This window comes from Peromyscus californicus, unplaced genomic scaffold (assembly GCF_007827085.1).
Source record: "Peromyscus californicus insignis strain IS unplaced genomic scaffold, ASM782708v3 Scaffold_14__1_contigs__length_90479793_seg_1, whole genome shotgun sequence".
NCBI classification, from domain to species: domain Eukaryota; kingdom Metazoa; phylum Chordata; class Mammalia; order Rodentia; family Cricetidae; genus Peromyscus; species Peromyscus californicus.
This window is the reverse complement of record NW_026294435.1, coordinates 7,123,277-7,148,340: the sequence shown is the minus strand read 5'-3', so window position 1 is coordinate 7,148,340 and position 25,064 is coordinate 7,123,277. Positions and strand designations below refer to the sequence as shown.

The 25,064-nt window shown below is 38.2% G+C and overlaps 1 protein-coding gene across 6 annotated transcripts in view; it reads right to left on the bottom strand.

The window, feature by feature from the left end:
* Positions 1-25,064, bottom strand: part of Pign (phosphatidylinositol glycan anchor biosynthesis class N) — a 177,403-nt gene that overhangs the window by 95,825 nt on the left and 56,514 nt on the right. For all 6 annotated transcript variants that reach the window (XR_008217785.1, XM_052736493.1, XM_052736496.1 and 3 more), the window contains 7 exons: positions 22,457-22,535; positions 21,057-21,239; positions 10,160-10,299; positions 6,869-6,968; positions 6,681-6,773; positions 6,119-6,210; positions 1,987-2,095 (listed from right to left, as the gene is read on the bottom strand). Coding sequence is in view for 5 of the 6 variants with exons in the window: in XM_052736493.1 (XP_052592453.1) it covers positions 1,987-2,095; positions 6,119-6,210; positions 6,681-6,773; positions 6,869-6,968; positions 10,160-10,299; positions 21,057-21,239; positions 22,457-22,535 (796 nt within the window). In the remaining variant the exon portion in view is untranslated. The remainder of the gene's footprint in view (positions 1-1,986; positions 2,096-6,118; positions 6,211-6,680; positions 6,774-6,868; positions 6,969-10,159; positions 10,300-21,056; positions 21,240-22,456; positions 22,536-25,064) is intronic.

Genomic DNA, 25,064 nt, shown 5'->3' with positions numbered 1-25,064 from the left:
AGTAAGTCAGTTCACTTCCTGTTGCCTGTGGATCAAGACACAGAACTCTTAGCTCCTTCTCCAGCACCATGTCTGCCTACACACTGTCATGCTTCTTGCTATGACAATAATGGACTAAACCTCTAAAACTGTAAGCCAGCCCCAATTAAATATTTTCCTTTATAAGTTTCTGTGGTGATAGTGTCTCTTCACAGCAATAGAAACCCTAACTAAGACAGACATATTCTAATTCAGAGATGCCAAAATGAGAAAAAAAAATGCCTTGGCATCAATAAAATATGTCAAGCACAGGAATTAATGCAAATTACTAAAGATAATGCAAGAACTTTACAATGGAGTTATACAATACTCAGTGGTATTTCTAACAAAGTATATAAGAATTTAAACATGATATTATTTCTTCTCTGGAGTAAGAGTCAGGAACACACACTACTGTCAAAGCTCTCATTACTGTAGGCAGATTCTGCCAAAACTACCCTAGCTTTAGAGGAAAGCCAGTCAGTGTGCCATTTACAATGAAACATATGTTCTTAGGCTCGACAGGATGTTTACAAAGGATTTTGTCTCTTCTTATGAGTTCACTATTGCTCTCCAAGAACGAATGTAACTTACTATATCTTTTAAGCACGGTATATTTTTATTTCACACTGCTTTGGAAACAATTATGATGGCTTTGTTCTGAGAGAACTTTTTGAGAAGACTCATATGGGTTTGGTAGAGCTCCAGATATGGTTATTTATCCATTACAGGAAGTGGTGAAAAGGGAACTCAGGTTGGTGGCAATGCAAACTAGTGCAGACACTTTGGATATCAGTCTGGAGGTTTCTCAAAAACTAGAAATAGAACTGCCATATGACCTGGCTGTATCACCCAAAGGACCTCACATCCTACTACAAAGACACTGGAATACCCATGTTCACCAGTACTCTAGTCATAATAGCTAGGAAAGAGAATTAACCTGGATGACTAATAACAGACGAATGGGTAAGAAAAATGTGACATGATGAACTATTACTCAGCTGGAAGGGCCATAGCTATTGCACACATAAATTCACAGTGCTATGATTACCTGCACAAGAACAAGTCAGCCTAAACTTTGATATAGATGGAGGAGGTACTCTCTAGGCATCACCACCAAATGAGGAGCTTTTGGCAGCTGACAGCGATGGAGAGAGACTCATTCTTTTTGGAGGGTGTTCCCACTGGTTGGTTTCCCATGCTCCAGTGGGTGGCCTCACACCCATACATAGATGGACTTGGTGGCACATACACATAATGGGATATTACTGGAGGGTAAAGTAAAATGAAATTATGAAATTTATAGGTAAATAGATAGAATTGAAAATAATCATTCTGATACCTGAAACCCAGAAAGGCAAATACCGCATGTATTTTCCTTTATGTGAAGGATAGATTTGATTCTTTGGATATATATGTTTAAAATAGAGTACCAATAGATGACAGGAAACCAGTAAGGGGCCATGGGAGGGTGCTCAAGTTGTTGGTCAGTGTGATCCCTCAGACTCTTCTCAATAATAGTATAGGCTATTGCCATTGCTTTCAGTTACCCTCCAGAGCTTAATGGTAAGATTTCTGCTGGAGACACCACAAACATGAGTCATAGGACATGGAGAAATTAAGTGGTACAACCTGGAAGCTCTATCCCCACTGCCTAGTTCTTACAGTGCAGGAAGGTGTTATGCATGTTACTGGGGGAGAAAAATAATCAAGTCTTACCCAGCTGTGAACCCTTCCAGCTACAATAATGACGGGACTGGCAAGACAGGCTCACTGGTGCAATAGGTGCACAAATACTATGGGACTGACCAGCTATTTCCTGCTTGGACTTCACCTCCTTGACAAGATGGAGCTCGTTCCTTCTACTGTTCATTGGACCAAAGCCCTGTGGCTGGCTAGGTCATAGGTCCTAGATTAGAACCTAGCACTATTATTCTGCTAAGTGGATATTGAAAATTTGTAACTGACCTGTAACAGAAGTACCAACAGCTCCTCGTTTACCAAAGTAATTTTTCTTTTCATGAGAGTTGTTACAATAGCCAGGGACAGCAGAAGAACCAGCAAGCCTGCACCAATTCTGTTTCAAAATATAATTCACATTAAAACTTTTCTAAAGAAGCATACTAAAGACAGCATATGAGAATATGAGACACTTTACACAAATGTAGAACTCCCAAGCATTTCGATTAATCAACAAGTAGTAAAGCTGGCAGAGGAATGGTGGGAAATAAGAGGACAGGAACATGGCAGGGTTACTTGTAACCACCTTCCACAATTTTGGTATATTTACTTATTACCTTATTTCTCTAATTCATTCTTTTTCATTCACCAACTGCCATGTTTCTTAATCTGAACTTGGCAAATATACAGAAGAGAATATAAAAGATAGCTAAACAAAAGACTGTCAGCATCTGTCACGCAGATTCTGACTCTGAAAACTCATTCACACAGAGAAGAACACAGCACTCCTAAACAGCTCCTTCCTGTCACTGATCTTGGTATCCCTCAGTTGGCATGGCTGTAAGGTAGGGCAGTAGTCTCAAAGGTGTTGGGGGAATACATCATCATACAAGTCATCTTGTATATGATGAAGTAGCTAATTTCACTTTCTAGACTGCTATGAAAATGGTCACTGAAGTCACAGGCAACTAATATCAAGGAATTTTAGCTCTATTTCTTAATTCATAAAAATCTGAGTAATATAACTAAAAATATGTTCATGATACAATCTAGAACTCAAATTAAGAAAACTAAGGAAAAATTAGCTTGTTATAGAAATAAGCAAATGCATGATAAGATGTAGGCCAAGAACATGGCTGACATTTGTTTTAATTTTTAAACGAATCTGAGAATCATAAGAATAAAGAAAAATAGTTTTGTAAAATAAAAAACTTTGCTTTTTCTCTTTCTTTCAAAAAATAAATTGCATTTTAACTCATTGGCAACTCTTTTGATTTAGTGCACCGGGCTCACAGGATTCTGATAGTTACACTATACACCTATCTGCTCTTCCTACTTTGTCCTTAAATGTTTCATGTATCTGTTTCTGTAATCTAGAGGACAGAATTGCTGTGAGAGACCAAATGGAGACAGAACTTCCTCTATGAACTAAGAGTAAAATAAATTGCAAATAATCACAAGAAGCCAACATGAATTTAACATTCATGGCAATCTAAATCAAGTTTAGAGAGAAACACCATAATTTTCAAAAACACAATTTTGATTTTTCACATTTTAGAAGGTTTATTTGCTTTCTCAGTCAGTCTTTAGTGGAATATACAAGTGGCAAATTTCTACAGAGATCATTTATGCAATTTATGCCCCTTTTAGCATATTATAACTTCCTCCTAACTATGTCAATATAGCTTGAGCAGGACAAATGGACAGCGGCTGATAAAAGGAAAGAAAGGGTTTTATAGAGACACTAAAAGAACTCACAGGACAGTCTACATCAATACATAAATAAATAAAAGTATTTGAATTTAGGTTCTCAGATGCTATGTATACTTCATAAACCTTCCAAAACTTTAATTTATCAATACTGTAATATAAAAGTATAGTTTGGATGGTATGGTCTTATAATTCAATACAATTATTGGGCTCTGCTTATAAACTGCATTCCTAAGACACTTCCTGATCCAGTTCATACTGATTTTGTTGTTTTGTTGTAAGAAACCAGGAAAACCAACAAACAAAGAAATGTAAAGAATTTCTTAAATTATTGTATAGCTTGGTCCTCTTGTGGGAGTCCTAACAGTGGAGCAGGGATGGTCTCTGACTCTTTTACAGGCTTTTGGGACCCTACTCCTCAAACTGGGTTGTCATGCACAGTCTTAATACATGGGGAGGTACTTAGTCTTACTGCAACTTGATATGCCATGTTTTATTGATACTCATGGGAGACCTGCCCTTTCCTAGATAGAATTGGAGGAGGAGTGGATTGGGAGGTGGAAACAGAGGGAGTGTTGGGGAAGCGACTGGGAGGAGAGGAGGGAGGGAACTGCAACTGGGATGTAAATAAATAAATGTTTATTAAAAAATAATAAAAATTTTTTAAATTAACAATTACTTAAAAATATTCAGTTAATCTTTCTACTGTTAAAAAAAAAGATATACCCTCATCTATTAAAAGTTAGGTTAAAATGCTTTTTTAAAATGCCCAGAGTAAATCAGGCAGTGGTGGACCACACCTTTAATCCTAGCACTCTGGAGGCAGAGGCAGGCAGATCTCTGAGTTTAAAGCCATCCTGGTCTACAGAGCAAGTTCCAGGAGATCCATGGCTACACAGAGATACCCTGTCTCAAAAAACCAAATTAAAAAAAAATACCCAGAGCACTCAGATGTAAGCAGCAAAGGTGACTACATGATTTATAAAAAGAAGAATGGAGTGGGGTGGTGTACATGCCTAAATCCCAGCACTCAGAAGGCTGAGTCAGGACACTGAGTTTGAGGCCAGCCTGGGCTACATATACAGATTCTGTCTTTAAAAAAAAAAAAAAGTAAAGGAATTTCAGCAGCAGCTAGATGAAACAAAGATAATTTAGTCAAGTACCCACAGACACACAAGGACACACACGCACACACATGGGTGGGAAGGAGTGCCAGCAGGTTACCTAATAATAACTTAAAAGCAAAGGCAACCAATTATTTTTAACACTAGTCTATGTCATATTGAGGAGAAATGTACCATCAACATTGGGAACATATGTAAAACATAGAAAATTATTTTACACAATTTGAATGGTTAAACACAGAAAAGTTTCCTAGCAAGTACAAGGTCCTGGGGTTGATTTCCAGTTCTGCAGACGAAATAGAACAAGACAACAATGGCCCTGCCCCTCGCTGAACACTGCAGCAGGAGAGCTGGCCCAGCACCCCCATGGGAGAGCTGCCCCCAGCTCTCAGGAGAGCGGCCCCCACACCTCACCATGGGCATGGGAGAGCTGGCCCAAATGGCATGGGCCCTCACCTTAGGAAGTAGTCCCAGTGGACCCGGACCAGCTCAGCTACCACCCAGACTCACATCCTGAACCTTGGGTAGGCCCACTCTAACATCTACCCCATCTATGGCCTGCTGGAGTACGTGCAGGGACTGTCCTGTGGAAAGACAACCACAGGATCCCTCTGACTGGGGACAACAGCAGGATATCCCAGAGGAGTTTCGGCAAGGGTGGGGCTGATTGGACAAAAGGGGGTACTGTGTGACACACCACAGCTCCAGACGCCACTAGGATGAGTGAAGAGGTCTTGGAAAGACGGAGGAACGAGATGGGTTTCTGTTTCTTTTGTTTTGTTTTTAATTAATTTTAGGGGGGGTAATGCTGTAGAGGTGAGGGGCAGATATGGAGGGACAGGCAAATGGGATTGGGGTGCCTGATGTGAAATTTCTAAAGAACCAATAAAGAATTATGTTAAAAGATTAAAATAAAGAGTAAAATAAAAAAAACAACACAGAATAAATGTAAAGCTTTCAAAATAAACAGAGATATTTTCCCCCCATAGGAAAAAAATTTAATTCAAATAGGGCAGACTTTCATTTGTCAATGGCATTTGGTTATGGACACACTCGAAGGCAACACTCCAGCAACAGAATACTTTCACATGTAACTAAAAATTTACAGATTCTATAATACTCAGAATAAAGAAAATCTAGTCTGCGATGGGAGTGAGTTTTAAGTTACTGCTTGATGCAGTTTTATTGCCTGTGAAGGTCTGGTAGCATCTCCACAATGCCTCTCAGGCTAATTATAACTAGTAATTTTATATTACTATTTCAAGTTTATCCATGCGATGTTAAGCTCAGAACCAAGATTAAAGTGTTATGGTGTTGGGGATGGAGAGGTGGTTCAGCAGTCAAGAGCACTTCCTGCTCTGCTGGAGGATGGCAGTTCAGTTCCCAGCACCTACATCAGGTGGCTCCCAGTCACCTGCAACCCCAGATCCAAGGGCCTCACATCCTCCTGAGGCCTTCATGGATACACACACACACACACACACACACACACACACACACACACACACACACACACAGAATTGTTTTTAAATGTCAGAGTGTCCACAGAGGACAAATTCGACTGAAATGGAAAATGCTGTACGTACACTAGAGAGAGGTCTGGCTTTCTACCCACAACAGGCATCAGTGGAAACACTGCCAGAAGCAAAGAGAAGAGAGCCCAACTCAGGCAGGTGATCTACAATGAAGAAAAAAATACATTTAGAAATCTGTTTTCAGCATCTCACATAGTGCATGAATGTGAAGCTAAAAGCAAAACCTGTCTGGTATTTACTGTGGAAAGTAACATTGTAATGACAAAATGTACAGCAGGAAGCAGCTGAAGGAAGGAAGGTTTGTTTTCCCTTCCAGTTCTGTCTATCATGGGGGGCGCGGGCGGTCATGACAGCAGGAGCTGGAGGCAGTTGGTCACACTGCAAAAAGTCAGGGAGAAAAACCAATGTTGCTGCTCACTTTGCGCTCCTTTTTTTTTTTTTTTCTGATAGTCCCAGTAGTTCAGGTGGGAATTTTCATCTTGAATAACTACTTCCCAGAGACTTGTTTCTACAGTGATTCTTAATCCCATCAAGCAGACAGTCAAACATGGTAACCTTAAATAATATTTCCTGGTTTGTGTTTGTTTATTGTTAGAAATTTTCACACTTATACCTTTGCTCGGGTCCACAGCTGGGTAAGAAACGGCCAACAGGCAAACACAATCAGTCCTGCTGTCAGCATGTAGCGGTAGAAGAAACTCAACACCTGGTGATACATGCCAAGAAAACCACAGTAAGGGCTCTAATCCAGTGCTGTGAAAATGCAAGACACCCGGAGATGCAGCCTAGTCACGTGCTTACCAGTACTTCAATTCCCAAGACGAACATGAGAAAGTAGGTAACAAAATGGCTCAGAGGAAAAGTCAACAGTGATGAAACCAGGTCTTGAATAACTTGATATCTGTTTGAGGAGATGATTTACAAAAAGATTACTTCTAATTTGCAAAGCATCTTAAAATTAGCAACATAATACAAAAAATAAAAACTGCTCAAAGCTAAAAATCCCAGAAATTTCCATTCATAAATTATTTAAAATTCAAGATAAACTATAGCAATTTGTTTCAATGGCTTTGCTTACTTTAATTTCCACTTATTAAGGTGGGAAATCCTTAAGTATTTGGGGGAAAATGATGACAAGCATTTGCTTAGCTTTTGTAAATATGAATGACAATAAATTATTATTATTATTATTATTTTTTTTTTTTTTGGTTTTTTGAGACAGGGTTTCTCTGTAGTCTTAGTGGTCCTGGAACTCGCTCCGTAGACCAAGCTGGCCTCAAACTCACAGAGATTTGCCTGCTTCTGCCTCCCAAGTGCCAGAATTAAAGGCATGCGGCATCACCACCTGGTTCAATAAATGATTTTTGTACAATCTTACTTTTAAAAAGGTACATGTATTACAAATGAACTAGAAAGAAAATAAAATGAACCCCAAAGTATGGAAACTGAAACTCACCTGGATAATCATTTATCTACCACTGAGCTACAATCCATAGCCTTAGTAGGGAAAGTCTTAATTGCATTTATTGACTTGTTTATTTGAAGTACTGAAGACAAAACCCAGGGCTCGACATGTGCCAGACACTCTGATGCTAAGCTAACACCTCAGTCTTTTCATCTAAACTTTATTTAGTCAGGCTGGCCTCGAAATCCCCGTTGTTTTTGTGCCTTAGCCTCCTGAAGAGACTGGATTACAGACATGCACCACTACTCCCGGCCTAACTGCACTTTTTAACTGAGCCAAATAACCTTTCCAAACCCAATTTAAGATGTCATTAATTGGCCGGGCGGTGGTGGCGCACGCCTTTAATCCCAGCACTCGGGAGGCAGAGCCAGGCGGATCTCTGTGAGTTCGAGGCCAGCCTGGGCTACCAAGTGAGTCCCAGGAGAGGCGCAAAGCTACACAGAGAAACCCTGTCTCGAAAAACCAAAAAAAAAAAAAAAAAAAAAAAAAAAAGATGTCATTAATTGTACACTAATTGTAATTGGGAATTTATAACCACCAAAAATGTATTACATACTTGAGTACATTTTACACTTCGCCACTGAGAAGAAAAACTTTAGCATTTGTAGAGCATTAAGTAGGTAATTATAAAAGGCCAGTGTCATTCGGTTTATGACCTTTTTCTGATTGAAAACAACGGCTATAGAACAGAATGCTATCACACTGCCAAGCAGCCACCTAGGAAAGAAAAGTCAGTACTACCAGGAGAATATCTCTTTTGTTTTCTACTGTGAATAAGCAAAGAAGCACAAAAGATTAAATGAAGTCCATTTTGTAGAGCTTTTATTCTAGAAAAAAAAATGGGTTAAATATCACATTTTTATTTACTTATTGTTTGTATATATGTGTATGGGTGTACATTGTACAGTGTGGATATAGAGGAGAAGAACCTGTAGGAATCTGTTCGCTCCTTTTACCATGTGGGTCCCAGGTGCCTTGACCTGTGGAGCCATCTAGCCAGCCTACAAACTCACTTTTCATGTTTTGTTTTCCATGCAACCTATTAAAAGGGTGAAATAAAATAAAACTGCAAAATCACACCTTCCTTTAAAATTTAAATATGCATATGTTATCTCTACAATTGGGCTATTTAATAATTCAGAAGGAGTTCTATAATAGAGCACAATTTTCTTCCTGCCTAGGAAACCTTTTAGAAAATTGTGAAACCAGAGAAATGATATCAGGAAAAAAGAACTGTGAGCTAAGCAAACCAATAGCCTTACTTCTTTTAGATGGTGAATTCACAGTGTGTTCTTTGCTCAGTGTCTTTTTTCCTTATATTTAAAGATATCTGAAGCATTTCCATATTTTATTTCTTATATTCTAATATCTCAATATTTTTAAATCATATTTTTAAAAGACAGAAGTAGTCAAAGCTAGAATCAACAAAAATTAGAACACACATGCTAGCCAGTTGCTTTGTTTTGTTTGTTTTATTTTTTTAGGAAGCCTTTTCCTATATATAAAGTCCAGACCTAGAAATCCAGATCCTCCTGCTTCTGTCTCCACAGTACTGGAATCATAGCATGCACTATCACACCCATCCTGTTATGTAATTTTAAAGATGCTCTTTAAAGTTCCTGAAACCTGACTGAGTGCCTTCCTTTCCAGATGAATGTAATAGTAAGAATCCACATTTAGACCATCATGAGGAAGGACATAAAGACAGAACCATAGCACATGTGAATAGTGTGGACTCTGTCAGTATATATAAATAGATTCTATATAATTACAAAGTTTCATTTATTTGATGGCTAAGAAAAAAGTACAGTGTATGGAAAGAAAACACATATCTTGCAAAACATGAAGATAAACTGAAATACAAGATAAAATAAATTCTAGATGTAAGGTACTCATGACAGCACACTAATATCAACTATGTTATTTTATTTTATATTTTTGTTTGAAGACTAGTCAAAGAAAAGAATGGGGTCACTGCTTCCTCAAGGCAATACAGGTGAAGTCAAAAAGGTAAGTCAAAAGGGATGTGTAATATGCAACCTTATGCAGTGGTAAACAAAATGAGAGTGTTTGGACAGCTGAGAGTATTATAGCCATCTTTTATGACTTATGCTATAGAAAACTTGTTGAGGGATATTCAATCTCACTGTTTGCATATGCATCAATTAAATAAAATTAACCTTGGGTCAGGAGGCTGAGTTAGCAAATAGTTGACAGAAAGTGATCAGAGAGCATCAGAAGGTATCTGGAAGAGATAAAAAAAAAACCACATTGGACGTAGTAGGGGTTTTGAGTGGCGTGGCTTTTCTTTGTTTTGGTGGAGCAGAAGGATGGGCTTTTTGGGAGACACCAAGAAGACAAGGAGTTGGACATACAGACTGAAAGAAAAGTAAAAAGCAACATGGTAAAACATAGATGAATAAAAATGGGTTAGTTTAAGTTATAAGAGTTAATTAGGAACAAGCCTAAGCTATATGCCAAGCTTTCATAATTAATAATAAGTCTCCATGTCATTTTTTGTGAGTTGGCTGCCCAAAGAAAAATTCATCTACCAAATCTAATGCATTTTAAATACAGAATTAACTGCCAGTGAATTGGAAAACAAGGCAGAAAGACATGTTACTTACTCTCTTAGAACTGCATACCATATTGGCACTGGCAGCAAGCAATACACATAGTAAGTCCAGGGACAGGCTTGGATCATCAGGAAGCACGCCACTAAGACACCAATAGCTACAAAGCTACATGACAAGAGATGGTGTGGTTTCTGAAAATGAAACAGAACATTTAAACACATCTAAACCCATGAAAACTATTTTCTGCTAATGTTTCTTCAACTAGATTATTAATCAGAATTCTTTCAAAATGAAAAATCTATCATTTGAGGGTGACTGAATATCAGGAAATATCTGGCTATCCTAGAATGGTTACTATTAAGCAATTCTCAGCTGCAGACTGGCAATAGTCCTAAAGTTGGTTTGTAAATAATTCATTCAGAACTCTGAACATAGTTCCTGTTAGAAACAATTTTTCTAAATCTTGACTGGCTTCTGTGACTAGTTCACAAAGACCTATTATTCACACAATAAACTCTTCTTCATTTGAAAATAAACTTTCTTTCTACTCAAGCTCCAACCTGTCATGCTGCCCACTCGCCTCTCTCCCACTGCCTAAACACAGTTGGCCTCTTGAGTTAAATCTACTGCTCTCAACCACCTGCTAAATAAGAAATTCCCCACATGTAAGTCACTAGTGCCAGCTTCACAGACTACCAAGGCCTCTTGGTGCTCTGGGCCAGGTGTGAGTGCAAGGGTCAGGAACACACAGTCCAAGAACTGGGAAAAGGACCCATTTAAGGGAATGTAACAATGCTGAGAACTACAGTTCTAGGGTCTGAAGCAGTGGTTACAAAATGGTACAAGGTACATTAAGCACCCTCAGAAGATACTAAGTATGCCTGGAGAGAAGGAAGGAACTGTGGGGTGGGGGGAAAGGTGCTATTTTTGTTTCCATTCCTTGTTTTCTGTTTCTTCAGCCTGTTATCCAAGGGTAAATACAGTGGGAATTAAGAACCTCTTTCTGGAAATACACAAATTTAGGGAAGAAGAAAATATTAAATATTTCCCATCTCTTTTTTTTTAATGTAGAAATGCTTATTTTAATTTGTACTTCTTATAGTTATCATTCTCTTTATTTTTTTTTCTTAGTCTTTAAGTACTTTTTTTTTTTAAATTTATTTTGCAATACAATTCAGTTCTACATATCAGCCACGGATTCCCTTGTTCTCCCCCCCTCCCGTCCCCCTCACCTTCCCCCCAACCCCCCCCCCCCATTCCCATCTCCTCCAGGGCAAAGCCTTCCCCACAGACTGAGGTCAACCTGGTAGACTCAGTCCAGGTAGGTCTAGTCCCCTCCTCCCAGGCCGAGCCAAACAATCCTGCATAGGCCCCAGGTTTCAAACATCCAACTCATGCAATGAGCACAAGATCTGGTCCCACTGCCTGGATGCCTCCCAAACAGATCAAGCCAATCAACTGTCTCACCCATTCGGAGGGCCTGATCCAGTGGGGACCCCTCAGCCATTGGTTCATAGTTCATGTGTTTCCATTCATTTGGCTATTTGTCCCTGTGCTTTATCCAACCTTGGTCTCAACAATTCTCGCTCATATAAACACTCCTCATTCTCGCTAATTGGACTCCCAGAGATCCACCCGGGGCCTAGTCATGGATCTCTGCATCCAGATCCCTCAGTAGTTGGATGAGGTTTCTAGCACAACAATTAGGGTGTTTGGCCATCCTAGAACCTCTTTCTGGAAATACACAAATTTAGGGAAGAAGAAAATATTAAATATTTCCCATCTCTTTTTGATGTCTTTCTCTACCAGCATAAAATATTACGAAGAAATCAAGGATAAGTTAGGACATTGATGTAAAAAGAGGCTGAAACACAACACAGTAGCTAAGAGCTTTAAGTTCGAGTTCATAAGCTGGCTATGATACTGTGATGGGTGATCTTGGTTGTCAACTTTACACACCCGGGAAGAGGGAACTTCAGCTAAGGAACTGCTTCCTTAGATTGGCTTGTGAGCATGTCTGTGCAGCATTTTCTTGATTAACAACTAATGTGGAAGGGATCAGTCCAAAGTACAAAGCTTTCTTTAGACAAAGTTTTGTTCTATCCATAACATGGGAACAATAAATGTATATATATTTATCGGTAATAAGAAATCAGATTCCATAGGGCTTAACAAAGTAACTAAAACATTATTTCTGCTTACTAAATGATGGCTATTATTTTTATTTTTATTCTTATTTGCATTAGTCTTAGCAATCACAAAATCTCTCAATCAATAGCACAAGAAATAAAGATTAAGAGACAGCAGTGGAAGTTCCATAGCAAAATGATGGGGGATAGAAGGGCAAATTTAAAGAAGTATGGACAGATGAGATCTCTAAAACTGAAAGGGGCTACACTACAATTGTAAGAAATGAGAACTCATTTACACTATTTTGAAATGAGTAAAAATAATAATAAATGCAAGATATGAGAGTGTCTAAAAAACAATTAGATTTTCCAGAGTTAATACAATATGGTAGAATGATCTAAGCCTCAATCTCCCATCCATATTACGAGAATCATAATCAACAAAATTGCAGCAAGGTTAAACCTAAGTGAACAACATTCATAAGGTGTGGGAGCCCGTTCTCGGGTTCCTCGTGACTTTACCCAGCAGGTCCACATAGAGGATGATTAGGACCACGGGCCTGAGTACAGGTGTCTGAGATGGTCTGCACTTGGCTGTGCTGGGGGAGGAGGTCTTTTGCTCCACCCCTTGGCGTCTCTATAAAAACCCTGGGGCAGAGACAGTCGGCCCGTTGGAAAAGGTTCCAGGGCCTCTCGAGGCTATCCTTTATTTTCTATCTGTTTATCTCCGCAATAAATCCTTCTATCTAATAGCTCCTGCTGTTCACACTCAAGAAAACTCTGGGGAACTGTGGGGGTGGTGGGTAAATGCCCCACAGAATGGCGCCTGAACAGGGACTAAAGAAAAAAAGGGGGGACTAAAAAAAAGGGGGGACTAAAGACAAATGAACAGGGACGAAAGACAAAGTAATAGGGACTAAAGATAAAGGAAAATAATAGTTTTATTACAGAGTTTTTGGCGAAAGTGGTGAATTCAGCCCTGCCAGTGGATAAGGCATGCCGGTGTTATGGAAAATATATATTTTTATATATATTGAGAGGCAGGGGTTTTATCCTCGAGAGAAAAGGAAAGCGGACTGGAAGGATGTCCGATGCTGCAGCGCAATTCTCTTCTGTCAAAATTTTCTATCTTCTATCCCTTTCTCAATTTCTATCTGTGAAAAATAAGTATAAGGTATAGTGTAGTAATATAGTATAGGAAAAACTTAGAAGTGTAAGATTGTGTAGGAAAAAATAAGGCAACTAGACAGAAAACCTCTTCAATTTTCTAACTTTGGGGGCTCTGAATGCAAACTGGGGGGAAAAAATCTTTCTTTGGGCTTTACGGGTAGTAAAAAAGCTCTTCTTTGAGCTTATGGGGAAGAAAAAGCTTCCTATGGAAGCTTTTAACCTGGGGACAGCTGAAATGCTAAGTCCAAGCAGCAGGAGAAAGTGATTTCTCCCTGAGGTGAAAATGGGGGTGTAAAAGGCCAAAGTTTAAAGTTGTGAAGTTTTGGGAAAAGTTGGTCTTTCTCCTGGGGGAAAAAAAAATCTTTCTCTTAAACTATAAAGCTTTTCTTGGAAAACTTGGGGGGAAAAAAATCTCTCTAAAAAGCCTTAATCTTTCTCAAACTAAAAGCTCTTTTAAACTTAAAAACTAAAGCCTTTAACTTTCTCAGGACAAAAATTAGAATCACCTGAAGATATTAGTATGGGGACCACCTGTGATTAGCTCTAAGGGAAAATAACAAACCTCTTAAGACAGCAAAACCTAAGTTCTTTCAAGCTTTAAAAATCCTCCCTGCAATGCAGGAGGCAGGGACAAGTTCCTAAAAACCTCTACTAAGCTCTGTCTCTTCAAGCCAGTAAAAGACAGTGGGTCAGAGTACCCTGAGGGAAACGCTTGGGAGAGTGTGGGTAAAGAGCTACAGAGAGCCCCAAAGGGCAGGAAACTTTACCTGAGAAACAGAAGGGACATAATCCTCCCCAGAAAAATGCATGACCTGAAAAAGCTGCTAGAATTTGAGGCAGATTCTGGGGGAGAAAAAAAAGCCCCTACCTCCAAAGGCAGCTAGCAGAGGTACAGAGCCGCAGACAGATACCTGAAGCTCTGCATCTGCGGGGGGGGGGGGGGGGGGGGGGGAGGAACAAGCAAAATGAGAATAAAATCAGTGGGAGAAAAATCTCTTCTGAAGGAGCTATGGGAAAGTTGTTGTACATGATCTTGTTTTTCACTGACTGGCTAAAACAAACACAAGCCCCTAGGAAAGTTGCTATCAGAAATGCCAGCCTCAATGCTGGCTAACGAGGCAGGTGCAGTTCTGATTTGGGGCCAGTGTCTAATGAAGGAGAGACACCAGTTAAAGCCAGTTGAGAGAATAGGAATCTCCCAATGTGCCATAATTGAAAATGTAAAATGCTTGTTCAAATCTCCCATTGCAAAAGCAAAAAACTTTGTTCAAACCTCCTGGGCAAGAATTTGTAAGCAAGTCTGGTAAAAGAGAACCAGTTGACTCTCAGACCCGAAAAGAACTATGGGAAATGACTGATGGGAAATGATATAAGGAAAATTATATAAGGGACTGACTGATATGGGACTGATATTATGGACTGATATAAGGGAAATGCATTCTGAGAAAGGTAGTTTTTCCACTAAAGATGGCGACATTGCCCTGAAACACGCTTGTCAGCTCGAAAATACGTTCATGGTAAATTTAAAATACAGCTTTTAAAAGAATAAGGAGGAAAATCATTTAACTGTCAGTTCCAATGAAAAATTGAAAGGATACGGAACTAGGTGCTTCACGGTTTGGGGCTCCATTGGTAAAATGCCTTATTTACCCTAATAGCTGTGCAAAGTTTTTACGGTAGTTGAATGACAAAAAGCTACCTTTAAGAGCAAACAAGCCACTTTAAAATCCTTAAGAAAGCAAGAGAGAGCAGTTTATACACTGAACGTTGTCTTAGAAACATGTTGAAATTTAAGAAGTTCTTTGCCTTGAATGAACAGCCTGCAATGAGTGATTCCTTTGTAAATCTAATAAGGAGACAAGGAAACAGGCATTCAAAGAAATGACTGCTTTATAGATGGGAACAAACTTCAGAAAAGCTGTCTTACAAAAGAGTTGCTTCACCTGAAAGTTCCTTATAAAAAATCAATACTAAATATTACAGCTGCTAATAACATCAGGAGTTAAAGCTAATGAAGTGAAAATACTAAATACAGTTCGGAGCTGTGCCACTTGTGGCTTTACTAGCTCCTTTAGAAAAATACTTTATATCACCTAATAGCTTTGCAGTATTTGGCGAAGAGCTTTACAGCAGCTAAATACGGTAATTTCACCCTCAGGGTAAAGTGAAGGTTTTCGGTAGAACAAACCAAAAGTACTGCTGTAAAAGGAATGTTTGTCTGAATTGAAGCACTTAGGGGAACTACTATGAATTTGGGTGAATGGACAGTCTCTAGTTAAAAACCGGTTACCACTGACAGTGCATCTCTGCCGGTTCGGAAAGGCTGAGAGAACTCGGCAACTTTGGGTTGTGGCTTTGTCCCAAGAATGTTACAGTCCCCTAGCAACAACTATCACAATTCTATGACAACAACACTCACTAAATTCCCAGTGCTTTATAACAAAGCTGACTAAATTCTAAACTTTAGAAATGATGTACGTACTTCCTGTCTAGTTAAGAGAATCTTTCTAATAGAGATAGTGATAATAATTAAGAGTAAGAAATAGAAAAAGATGAAAATAAGATATGTGAGTTTGTAAAAATTCTCTTGTTAGATCTCTGTTAAGAAATCTTTAGGTGTTAAGTTAAATATATGCTAATGGTAGCCCTATATAAGTTTGTAAAATAGATCTATAGAGTTCCTTTAAGAATATAAGCTTGCAAGAAATATCTAAGGTAGTCTTAAGACATGTAGTAATAAGCTTGTAAGAAGTAAAGATGCTAGTTGTAAATGTAAGTTTAAATAAGAAATAAGATGGAATGAACATAAGAAATATATAAGAAGTAATAAGAAATATATTTGCTAAAGTAGTTCTATAGTTCCCTTAAAGAGTATAAATAAGTAGATGTTAATGTTATATGTGAATTTGTAAAAAAGTGTAAATGTTAAATATGAATCTATTCCTAATATATATGGTGAAAGAACCCGAGACACAGAAGGTTAGTGTCCCAGTAGACTGCAAAGTAGGCAGTCTGAATGGTTTCAAAAGCTCCAGAAGCCGCTAAGAAGCTAAGAATGGCGGACGCCAGAACCAGCACAAGGCATCCGCAGCTGAGATCTGTGGAAAATCGACGCAACACAGAAAAACCTGAGCGAACATCAAAAACGGTGCGGTTTAGAATACTACTCTACCTAAAAAGGTCTCTGACTTGAGAATAAGTTCAGAGATGCTTGTTTGAACAAAAATTGTTAACTGCAAAAAGTTTTGGTTGAAAAACATCTCTTTATATTTTGAAGTGATAGTCCGATACCAGAATTTATTTCTTGTTTGAACTTTTTGAACTTAAAATGAGAGAAAACTACAAAAAGATCTTGGTTATGGATTTCTTCATATTTGGAAGGCTAGTACCAGAATTTATCATTTGAATTTTGGGACTATTGAAATGAACAATAGAGATTTTATTGCAATGGGACAATTTTGAGTTTATTCATAGTAATGACCTAGGAACTGTTTTTTGGAATTGGATTAAAAATAGAACTGTTTAAATGAAGAAATGTATTATTTCTACCTAGAATCAAGATGCAGTTTTGTGTATGCATATATGCTTTATTAATTGGTGATTCATGAATTGTTTTGTGGAACTGTTTATGTAAAAATGAAATTACAGAACTGGTTTTGTGTTACAAATGGAACTGTTTAAATGGAAAAGTTTGGGTTTTCTAATTAGGCTTGAGATTTTGCTTAAATTATAAAGAAAAGGGGGAGAGTTAATATTCCTTAGTCAAATTTCAAAAGTTGTTTGAGTGGATTAATGTCATGTTCTTGTTAGTAAGAAATGCAAATGGAAGCCGGGTGGTGGTGGCGCACGCCTTTAATCCCAGCACTTGGGAGGCAGAGCCAGGCGGATCTCTGTGAGTTCAAGGCCAGCCTGGGCTACCAAGTGAGTTCCAGGAAAGGCACAAAGCTACACAGAGAAACCCTGTCTCGAAAAACCAAAAAAAAAAAAAAAAAAAAAAAAAAAGAAATGCAAATGGGGTATACTAAGACTACTTTTAAAATGTAAAGAGTTTTATTAAGAAACTGCTTTTGGATGTTTTGCTAAGTTTTCAAAGTGTTAATGGTTAGATTGAAAATATTGTTTTTCAATATGGGTTTTTAGGAATTGTATAAGTTTGGGTTTCTCTAACTAGGTTTGAGATTTTGTTTAAAAAATTATAAAGAAAAGGAGGAGTTATGAGATTGAATTATGTTTGCAGAAACCTATTGATATTAATGCACCCTGGTTTTGGGGAGTTAAGGAAATATTTAAGTTTGATGTGACTACATTGAAGTTTTTCCTTATGTTCTGTTAGCAAGAAAATTCAAATGATTGAGTTAAAGTTGTAAGATGGAGAAAACTGTTAACTATATTTAGCACCATATATGCTAATTCAAATGGTTCTGTTAAGAGTTTGCTTTGAGTTGTAAGATTGAGAGAATTGTGACTATGTATAGCAATATTTATGTTAACCTGTTAATGGTAATGATGAAGCTAAGGGATTCTTTAAGTTTGTAGTCGCCTTAAGAGTTTTTGGTTTAGAAAGGGCTTGAGGCAGCTAAGACTGCTGTAGTCACCTTGGACCTAATTCAAAAGAGAAATGCCATCTTTATCATCCTCTACTCCCATATTGGGAGGTGTAACAGTTATGGAGATTGCTGTAAGCCATTAATAGTTATTTTTTATATATTAAGAAAGGGGGACCTGTGGGAGTCCGTTCTCGGGTTCCTCGTGACTTTACCCAGCAGGTCCGCATAGTGGATGATTAGACCACGGGCCTAAGTGCAGGTGTCTGGAATGGTCTGCACTTGGCTGTGCTGGGGGAGGAGGTCTTTTGCTCCACCCCTTGGCATCTCTATAAAAACCCTGGGGCAGAGACAGTCGGCCCGTTGGAAAAGGTTCCAGGCTCTCTCTAGGCTATCCTTTATTTTCTATCTGTTTATCTCCGCAATATTCTCCGCAATAAATCCTTCTATCTAATATTTCCTGCTGCTCACACTCAAGAAAACTCTGGGGAACTGTGGGGGTGGTGGGTAAACGCCCCACAATAAGGCATCCAGGGTAGGGTATACTTGCAAAAGATGGAGATCAATAAAGGTAACTTATGCCCATCACAACAGAATAGCTTCGCAGCGTACCCTTGCTTGTACTATTCAATCTGCTTGAATTTTTCCTCCTCTCATTAGTCTAAATTTGCAACAAGAAGCTGGAGAAATGACTGAGTGGTTAAGAATGTATATTGCTCTTGCAGAGGACCCAAGTTCAGATACTAGCACCCATTCTAGATAGCTTACAACCACCTGTAACTCTAGCTCCAGGAGATCTGATGCCTGACCTCCACAGGCACCTGCACTCATGTGCACATATCCTCCTACACACATACATACACGTAATTAAAAATAAGTCTTTAAAAATAAAATAAACTCACACCAGGACTTACTTTTTTCCCATTATCACTATGAAGGATTCTCTTTTATTTAAAATATGGCAGTTCTTGTATCATCTTAAACACTTAATATACACTAAGGCTGTCGTTTGTAGTATGATATGTAGTGATCAATATCATGGAGGTGGATATATGTGCTTGTTTCTTGCCTACTTTATTTAATACCAAGATTTTTAATGGTAAAATCTGAACTTCATTATTTCTCTACAGAACACTGAGCATTGTACTGTACACTCAATTAAATACTGACTTAACTATCAAATTAATAAACATAAAGAACTACAACTATGAATTCTTGACACATTAACAAAAATATATCTTCTTTTTTAATGTTCTGAACAGCAAGAGAAAAAAGCAGTCTTAGTCCCAGATCTCAGTCCCCCACACCCTGGCTGGGAGGCTGTTACCAAGTCAGTAAATTCCCCTCAGTTCAGTCTCATCGGAACTTAGAGTGCACATTTAAAGGCGAAGATGGCAGTATACATTTCAAGGACTCAGGGGAATTCCTAGACACATCTCTCCATTACCAAAACATATTCATTTCAGTGTATTTCTCTTACATGTAGGAAATAATTCCCTTTATAGCCAACTTCAAAAACACTGAAATAATTAAAATTACTTGGGAGAAATTATTTAAGATGTATTACAGAACTGTAAAAAATCAAAATAAAGCAATATTGTTCTTCCCTACATTATAGACAAATAAAATATAAAATGGTAAAAGTTACCACTAGAAATGTTTATAGACTATTATTATTAAAAATATACTAGCAGAATACATTACTTTTTACAGAATTTGGACACAGTAATAATCATTACAGAGAACAAAGCAAAGGAAATGGAGGTAGGATACTCTGCCTGGTAGATGAGAGTCAACAATATACTTCTGATAGGGAAGTGTTTTAAAGCAATAAAGTCATGTATGTACTGTTATAGTCTCTATTTAGAGCAGTGGTTCTCAACCTTCTCTCAAAGGGAAGTGACCCTTTGAGAGGTAGAATGACCCTTTCAGAAGGGTCACCTAACATAATTGGAAAACAGATATTTCCATTACAATTTAAACAGTAGCAAAATTAAAGTTATGAAGTAGCAACTAACATAATTTTATGGTTGGGAGTCACTATGACATGGGGAACTGTATTAAAGGGTCGCAGCACTGGGAAGGTTGAGAACCACTGGTTTAGAGGTCTGACCTCTTCCTTTCATTGAAAACATAGTAAGCTAGGCTTGAATTCTTAAAACAAGGTAAAGAAAACATTCTGGAAATTTATGTCAGAAAGTTGAAAGAGAAAGAAAGTCAGAGAAGAAATATCATTTTAACTGTTTAATATTTTTATTAATTAATAATATTTAAACAATGACTTTATTGTTTGTCTAGCTCTTAATATGAGCTAATGATAAATATAGAGCTTTGGAGTGGTTTGGGTTTTTTTTTTTTTTTTTTTTTTTTTTTTTTTTTTTTTTTTGAGAGACAGGGTTTCCTGTGTAGCCCTGGCTGTCCTGGAACTTGCTCTGTGACAAGGATGACCTTGAACTTAGAAATTCACCTACCTCTGTCTCCTGAGTACTGTGATGAAAGGTGTGTACCACCGCGCCTGGTTTGAAGTGGTTTTTTTTTTTAAGATTTATTTTTAATTAATGTGCATGTGCCTACATGAATGTATGTGTCATATGTAATCAGATGCTCGGGGAGACCAGGGACCACCAGCTTCCCTGGAACTGGAATTACAGGTGACTGTGAGCCACTTGATAGGGGCTCTAGGAACCAAACTCAGGTCCTCAGCAAGAGCTCTGAGTCATCTCTCCTGGCTCGGAAGTAGTTTTCTAATAACCTATCTTAGAAGTATATGTAATACTGATATTGAGTAGTTATTAAAAGAAAAGAAAGAAACCGAGCATCACTAAGACTACAGAAGAACTTAAATTGTTCATATATATTTCTTCATGTTTCTCTTAAGTTACAGAGCAGTGTTATCAATGTCTCCTCTTAGCCACTGAAAAGACAGATGCAACAAAAAACATAGCCAATACAAAGAAGGCAGAGGAGAGACACATCAGTTCACTGACCCTTACAATTTACATATTCCATGAACTCATTATACATGATTGCTTCGGTTTCTTAGTCCTTATTTCTGGTGACTTTGATACCATCATCTGAAATCTCTGTTACATCTTCTAAACCTACCTTAACTTCCTTCCTAGCACTTCTTGTGAGATCAGAATGAGACTTGAGGATTAACAAAGAAGCATAAGACGTCCATCCCACAAAACCAACTGCAACACTGATGCCCAAAAAGAATCTGTCGTAAGTGTGATAATAGGACAGTCCTTTCAACGCGAGGTCAATCAGCTCCTCACAGAGGGAGACCTGTGGGGACAAAATATACATAGAGCTTTCAGTGAAACAATAAAAGCCACATCTCCTAAACCAGGGAAAACTGGCATTCCATAGAACCAATCCACTAAGTACTCACTGGAGTGACTACAGATGGGAGGATAGGAACAGATTTCAACTGTGAGAATCTTCTTGCAAACCATGAAAAAAAAATCTCAATAAAAGAGATTTTTCAGTTTGGGAAGATAGGGCATTTTAATGGAAACTGTCTGTGATCTATGTAGTGTTTGAAAGTAATTCATTATGCAGAAATGGTCCTCAGATGACAGGTACAGGAAATGAAGGTTCTCTAGTATATATCCCAAATAATGGAAATATACATATATGTATGTATGTATGTATGTGTATATGTATATGTATATGTAAGCACGTGTGCATATGCATTATATTTTACTTTCATATTATATTATGCAAGTCTACTATAAAACATCACCAAAATACAGTATTTAGAAGAGAATAGTTTAGAGAGCTGGGGATGAAGTTTAGTGGTACAGTGCTTACCTAGCATATGAGAGGCCCTGGGTTCAAATACTACCAGGGAAAAAGTATAAAAATTAAAATCATAATTAAAAAATTATAAATATACAGATTAGCATATTTAGGCTTTTTTTTTTTAAATGGAAGAATTTTTAGTGAGGCATGGTGACACATGTCTGTAATCCCAACTGCTTTAGAGGCTGGGGTAGGAGAGTTGTAAATTTGAGACTAGCCTGGGCAACTGTGCAATTCTCTGTCTAAAAAAATAATAATAAGTAAAGGAATTGATAAATTAAACAAATAAAGTAGGGCTGGGCATGCAGCTCAGTGGCAGAGTGCTTACTTAGCATGCACAGGATCCTATGTTCAAGCCCCTGTAACTGAAACACAATACAACACAACCCAACACAACAAACAGTGGGTAGAGGCAGTCTGAGTCAAAGTTTTGTCAGGAATGCGGTGGAGTAAACGGCAAATGTGGTGCTCTGCACCCTCGTAGGAGGAGGACGGTTACTTGAAATTTGTGTTTTCATTAAAAAAAGAAATAGCAATACAGTTCCTTTCTAAAGCCAAACTAGAAAGCTGCAATCATAGATTGCCTCAAGTAAGGAGAAGCATGTCTGAGGCTAAAGGCCCTCCTCAGGGAACCTCTCAACCTGCCTGATCTGCTCCCCACATACAGCTAACCCGACCTCAAGTGCCAGTGTACTTACTGCTTCATCAAACTTTTCTTGTTTTATGTAAGACCTTGCTTTCCTTAAAGTATCCAGCTGTTGAGAATCAGAGAGCAACCTACAAAAGAGAAAGAACAGTCTGAGTGTTTCCTCAGCTGGTTTCTATCATTTCTTGCTTTTTATTCTTATAAAAAAAAGACTAAAAATTGAGAAAACAAAACAAAACCAAATACAAATGGAAAAGAAAGGAAACATTAAGTTAAACTGTACTGTTACTGGCTATCTGAATGCCTCCAAGAGATTATGGTTAAACTTAGTGTTCTTGAGCCCAGATTTCCTCTTATTTTTATGTTTTTTGGTAATGCTAGGAATCAGACACAAAGCCTTGGACATGATAGCAAGTGCCCCACTGATAAGCTATACTCCAACCCCTAACACAAAGCTTCAAACACCAACTATATTTATGAAAACTACATAAACCACCATTCCAAAGAAATTTAAGGCCAAAACAAAGAAATTCTGATTAAGTCTAGTTAATAGACCACCAAGTTCCATCACTAAGCCTTCCTGTGTATGTACTAGACACACAGATAGAGTAATAAGGTAACTCCTCAAGTGTGCTTTTTACATCTGACCAAAACAGGGCCTAAGAATCCATATTAAAGAAGTGCTCCAGAGCCTAACCAATAATAGGAGTTAATTAATAATCTGAACCTATTCAGCATTCTTACACTACAATGTGTTCAGAGAAATACTAAGCATAGAGAATAACCCAAAACTATATAAACCCAAAGGCATTATTAACATTTTAGAATAAAGAAAGCAACAAATATCATCAGAACAATTATCTTTATGAAAGGAATAAGTATGTCTAAATGCAAATTTGAATATATTCTGCTGAACTAAGCTTACATTTCTGAAGGGAGTACCATTGCATCTTAACAATGCACAAAAAGTTACTGATGGCACTGGACGCTGTGTGATGCATGGCAAAGACTAGGACAGCTGTGTATGGTTCAACACATCATAATCGCTTGTCTTCTTTCTAGTTAGTGGTTCCCCACCTCTGATGAGACTTAACTTTGATGAGAAGTAAATTTTTCAAATAACTTAAGATGGGATGGTCTGAAATTTATTTTAGAACTTGAGACACTTCTCTAGAAAAGACTCTTAATTCCAAACTTTGTATGATTTCCAAAAAAATTCATGAACCACAGAAGACTACCTATGAACTTTCTTTCATTCTATAGGAAACCCTGATTAAGAATCGGTGTTGAGGGGCTGGAGAACTATGACTCAGTGGTTAAGAACACTGGCTGCTCTTGCAGAGGGCCTAAGTTCAGTTCTAGCATCCATGTTAGGTGGCTAACAACTGCCTGTGACTGTCCTCCACAGGCACTGCACTCACGTGTGCACTCGTGTACGTACACACACACACACACACACACACACACACACACACACACACACACACATACCTACCTACACATAATTAAAACAATACAAATAAACTTGAAAGGAAAAACAACCTGTTCTGATTCTAACATCTCCCAGCTGGTTCAGCTCGAGAGAACCAAATCAAGGGCGCTCATGTTTCCCACTGCAGGAGAACCCACCATCCTCCCATGCTCCCTCTCCACAGAATTTACTTAGATTTGTAAGAAAAGGTGTCAAGGGGTAGACTGGCAGGGAAGGCTGGGGGGAGTGGGAGGAAGGATGAGAGGGGGATCTGTGGTTGGTATATGGAATGAATAAAAAACTTCTTAATAAAAAAATCAAAAAAAGAAGGTCAAGTATCTTATCTTATTGCAGAACCATTTTAGTTAATAAATTTATAAATTGAAAAAAAAAAAGGAAAGGTGTCAAAGGCAGGAATAGAAAGAAACTGAAAACAGTTACTTCAAAATGTTGCTTTGGTCCCTTTTCCTATGCTTTTGAACACCAAACATTTGGAATGTTTTCCTGGAAGCCTTAGAAATTGAATTACTGAGCCAAGGGCACAGGCATTTTTGAGGGCTGTACCTAAACTGAACTTGCTAAACACAAGCCTTATTGCGGACCTCCTCTCCCTCACTCTGACCTACTCTGATCTGCTGCGGGCTGCAAGAATATATCATAAGAACTCAGCTGGTTATGGCAAAGTCACTACCTGGAGGGATCAGGGAATTCCTCCAGAGGAAGCCAAATCCCAAGGAGTTTTTGGTGTTACTCGGCTTGTTATATATCACCTGTCTTCTGTTATGAAAATCATGTGTACCTTCATAGTTTTCCCAATTGACATTTCCCTAAGAAGGTCTAACAGTGTGGACTGATCACTCTCTGGACACATTCCAGGTATTTGGAGAACAGCCTCAGGAAAGGCTTTCTCTGGAATCAGATATCTCCCTTGGCCACTTTCAAGGACTAGCAGTAATAACAGTCCACATGCAAGTCTCCTGATTTAAGGTAAATTCCACAAGGAGACACCACCTAGGTCAGGTGGACGTTAAGTAATAGCTTTACACAATTCAGCTCGGACCCTCCTTTCTTACAGCCTTACTAACTTTGTAGACCGCTAACTCCTTACCTAACCACTTCTAGGAATATTTAGATAACCTTCTGCGCTGACAGCTATGCTCAGCCAGAACCCCCAGTTCAAGCCTCCCTG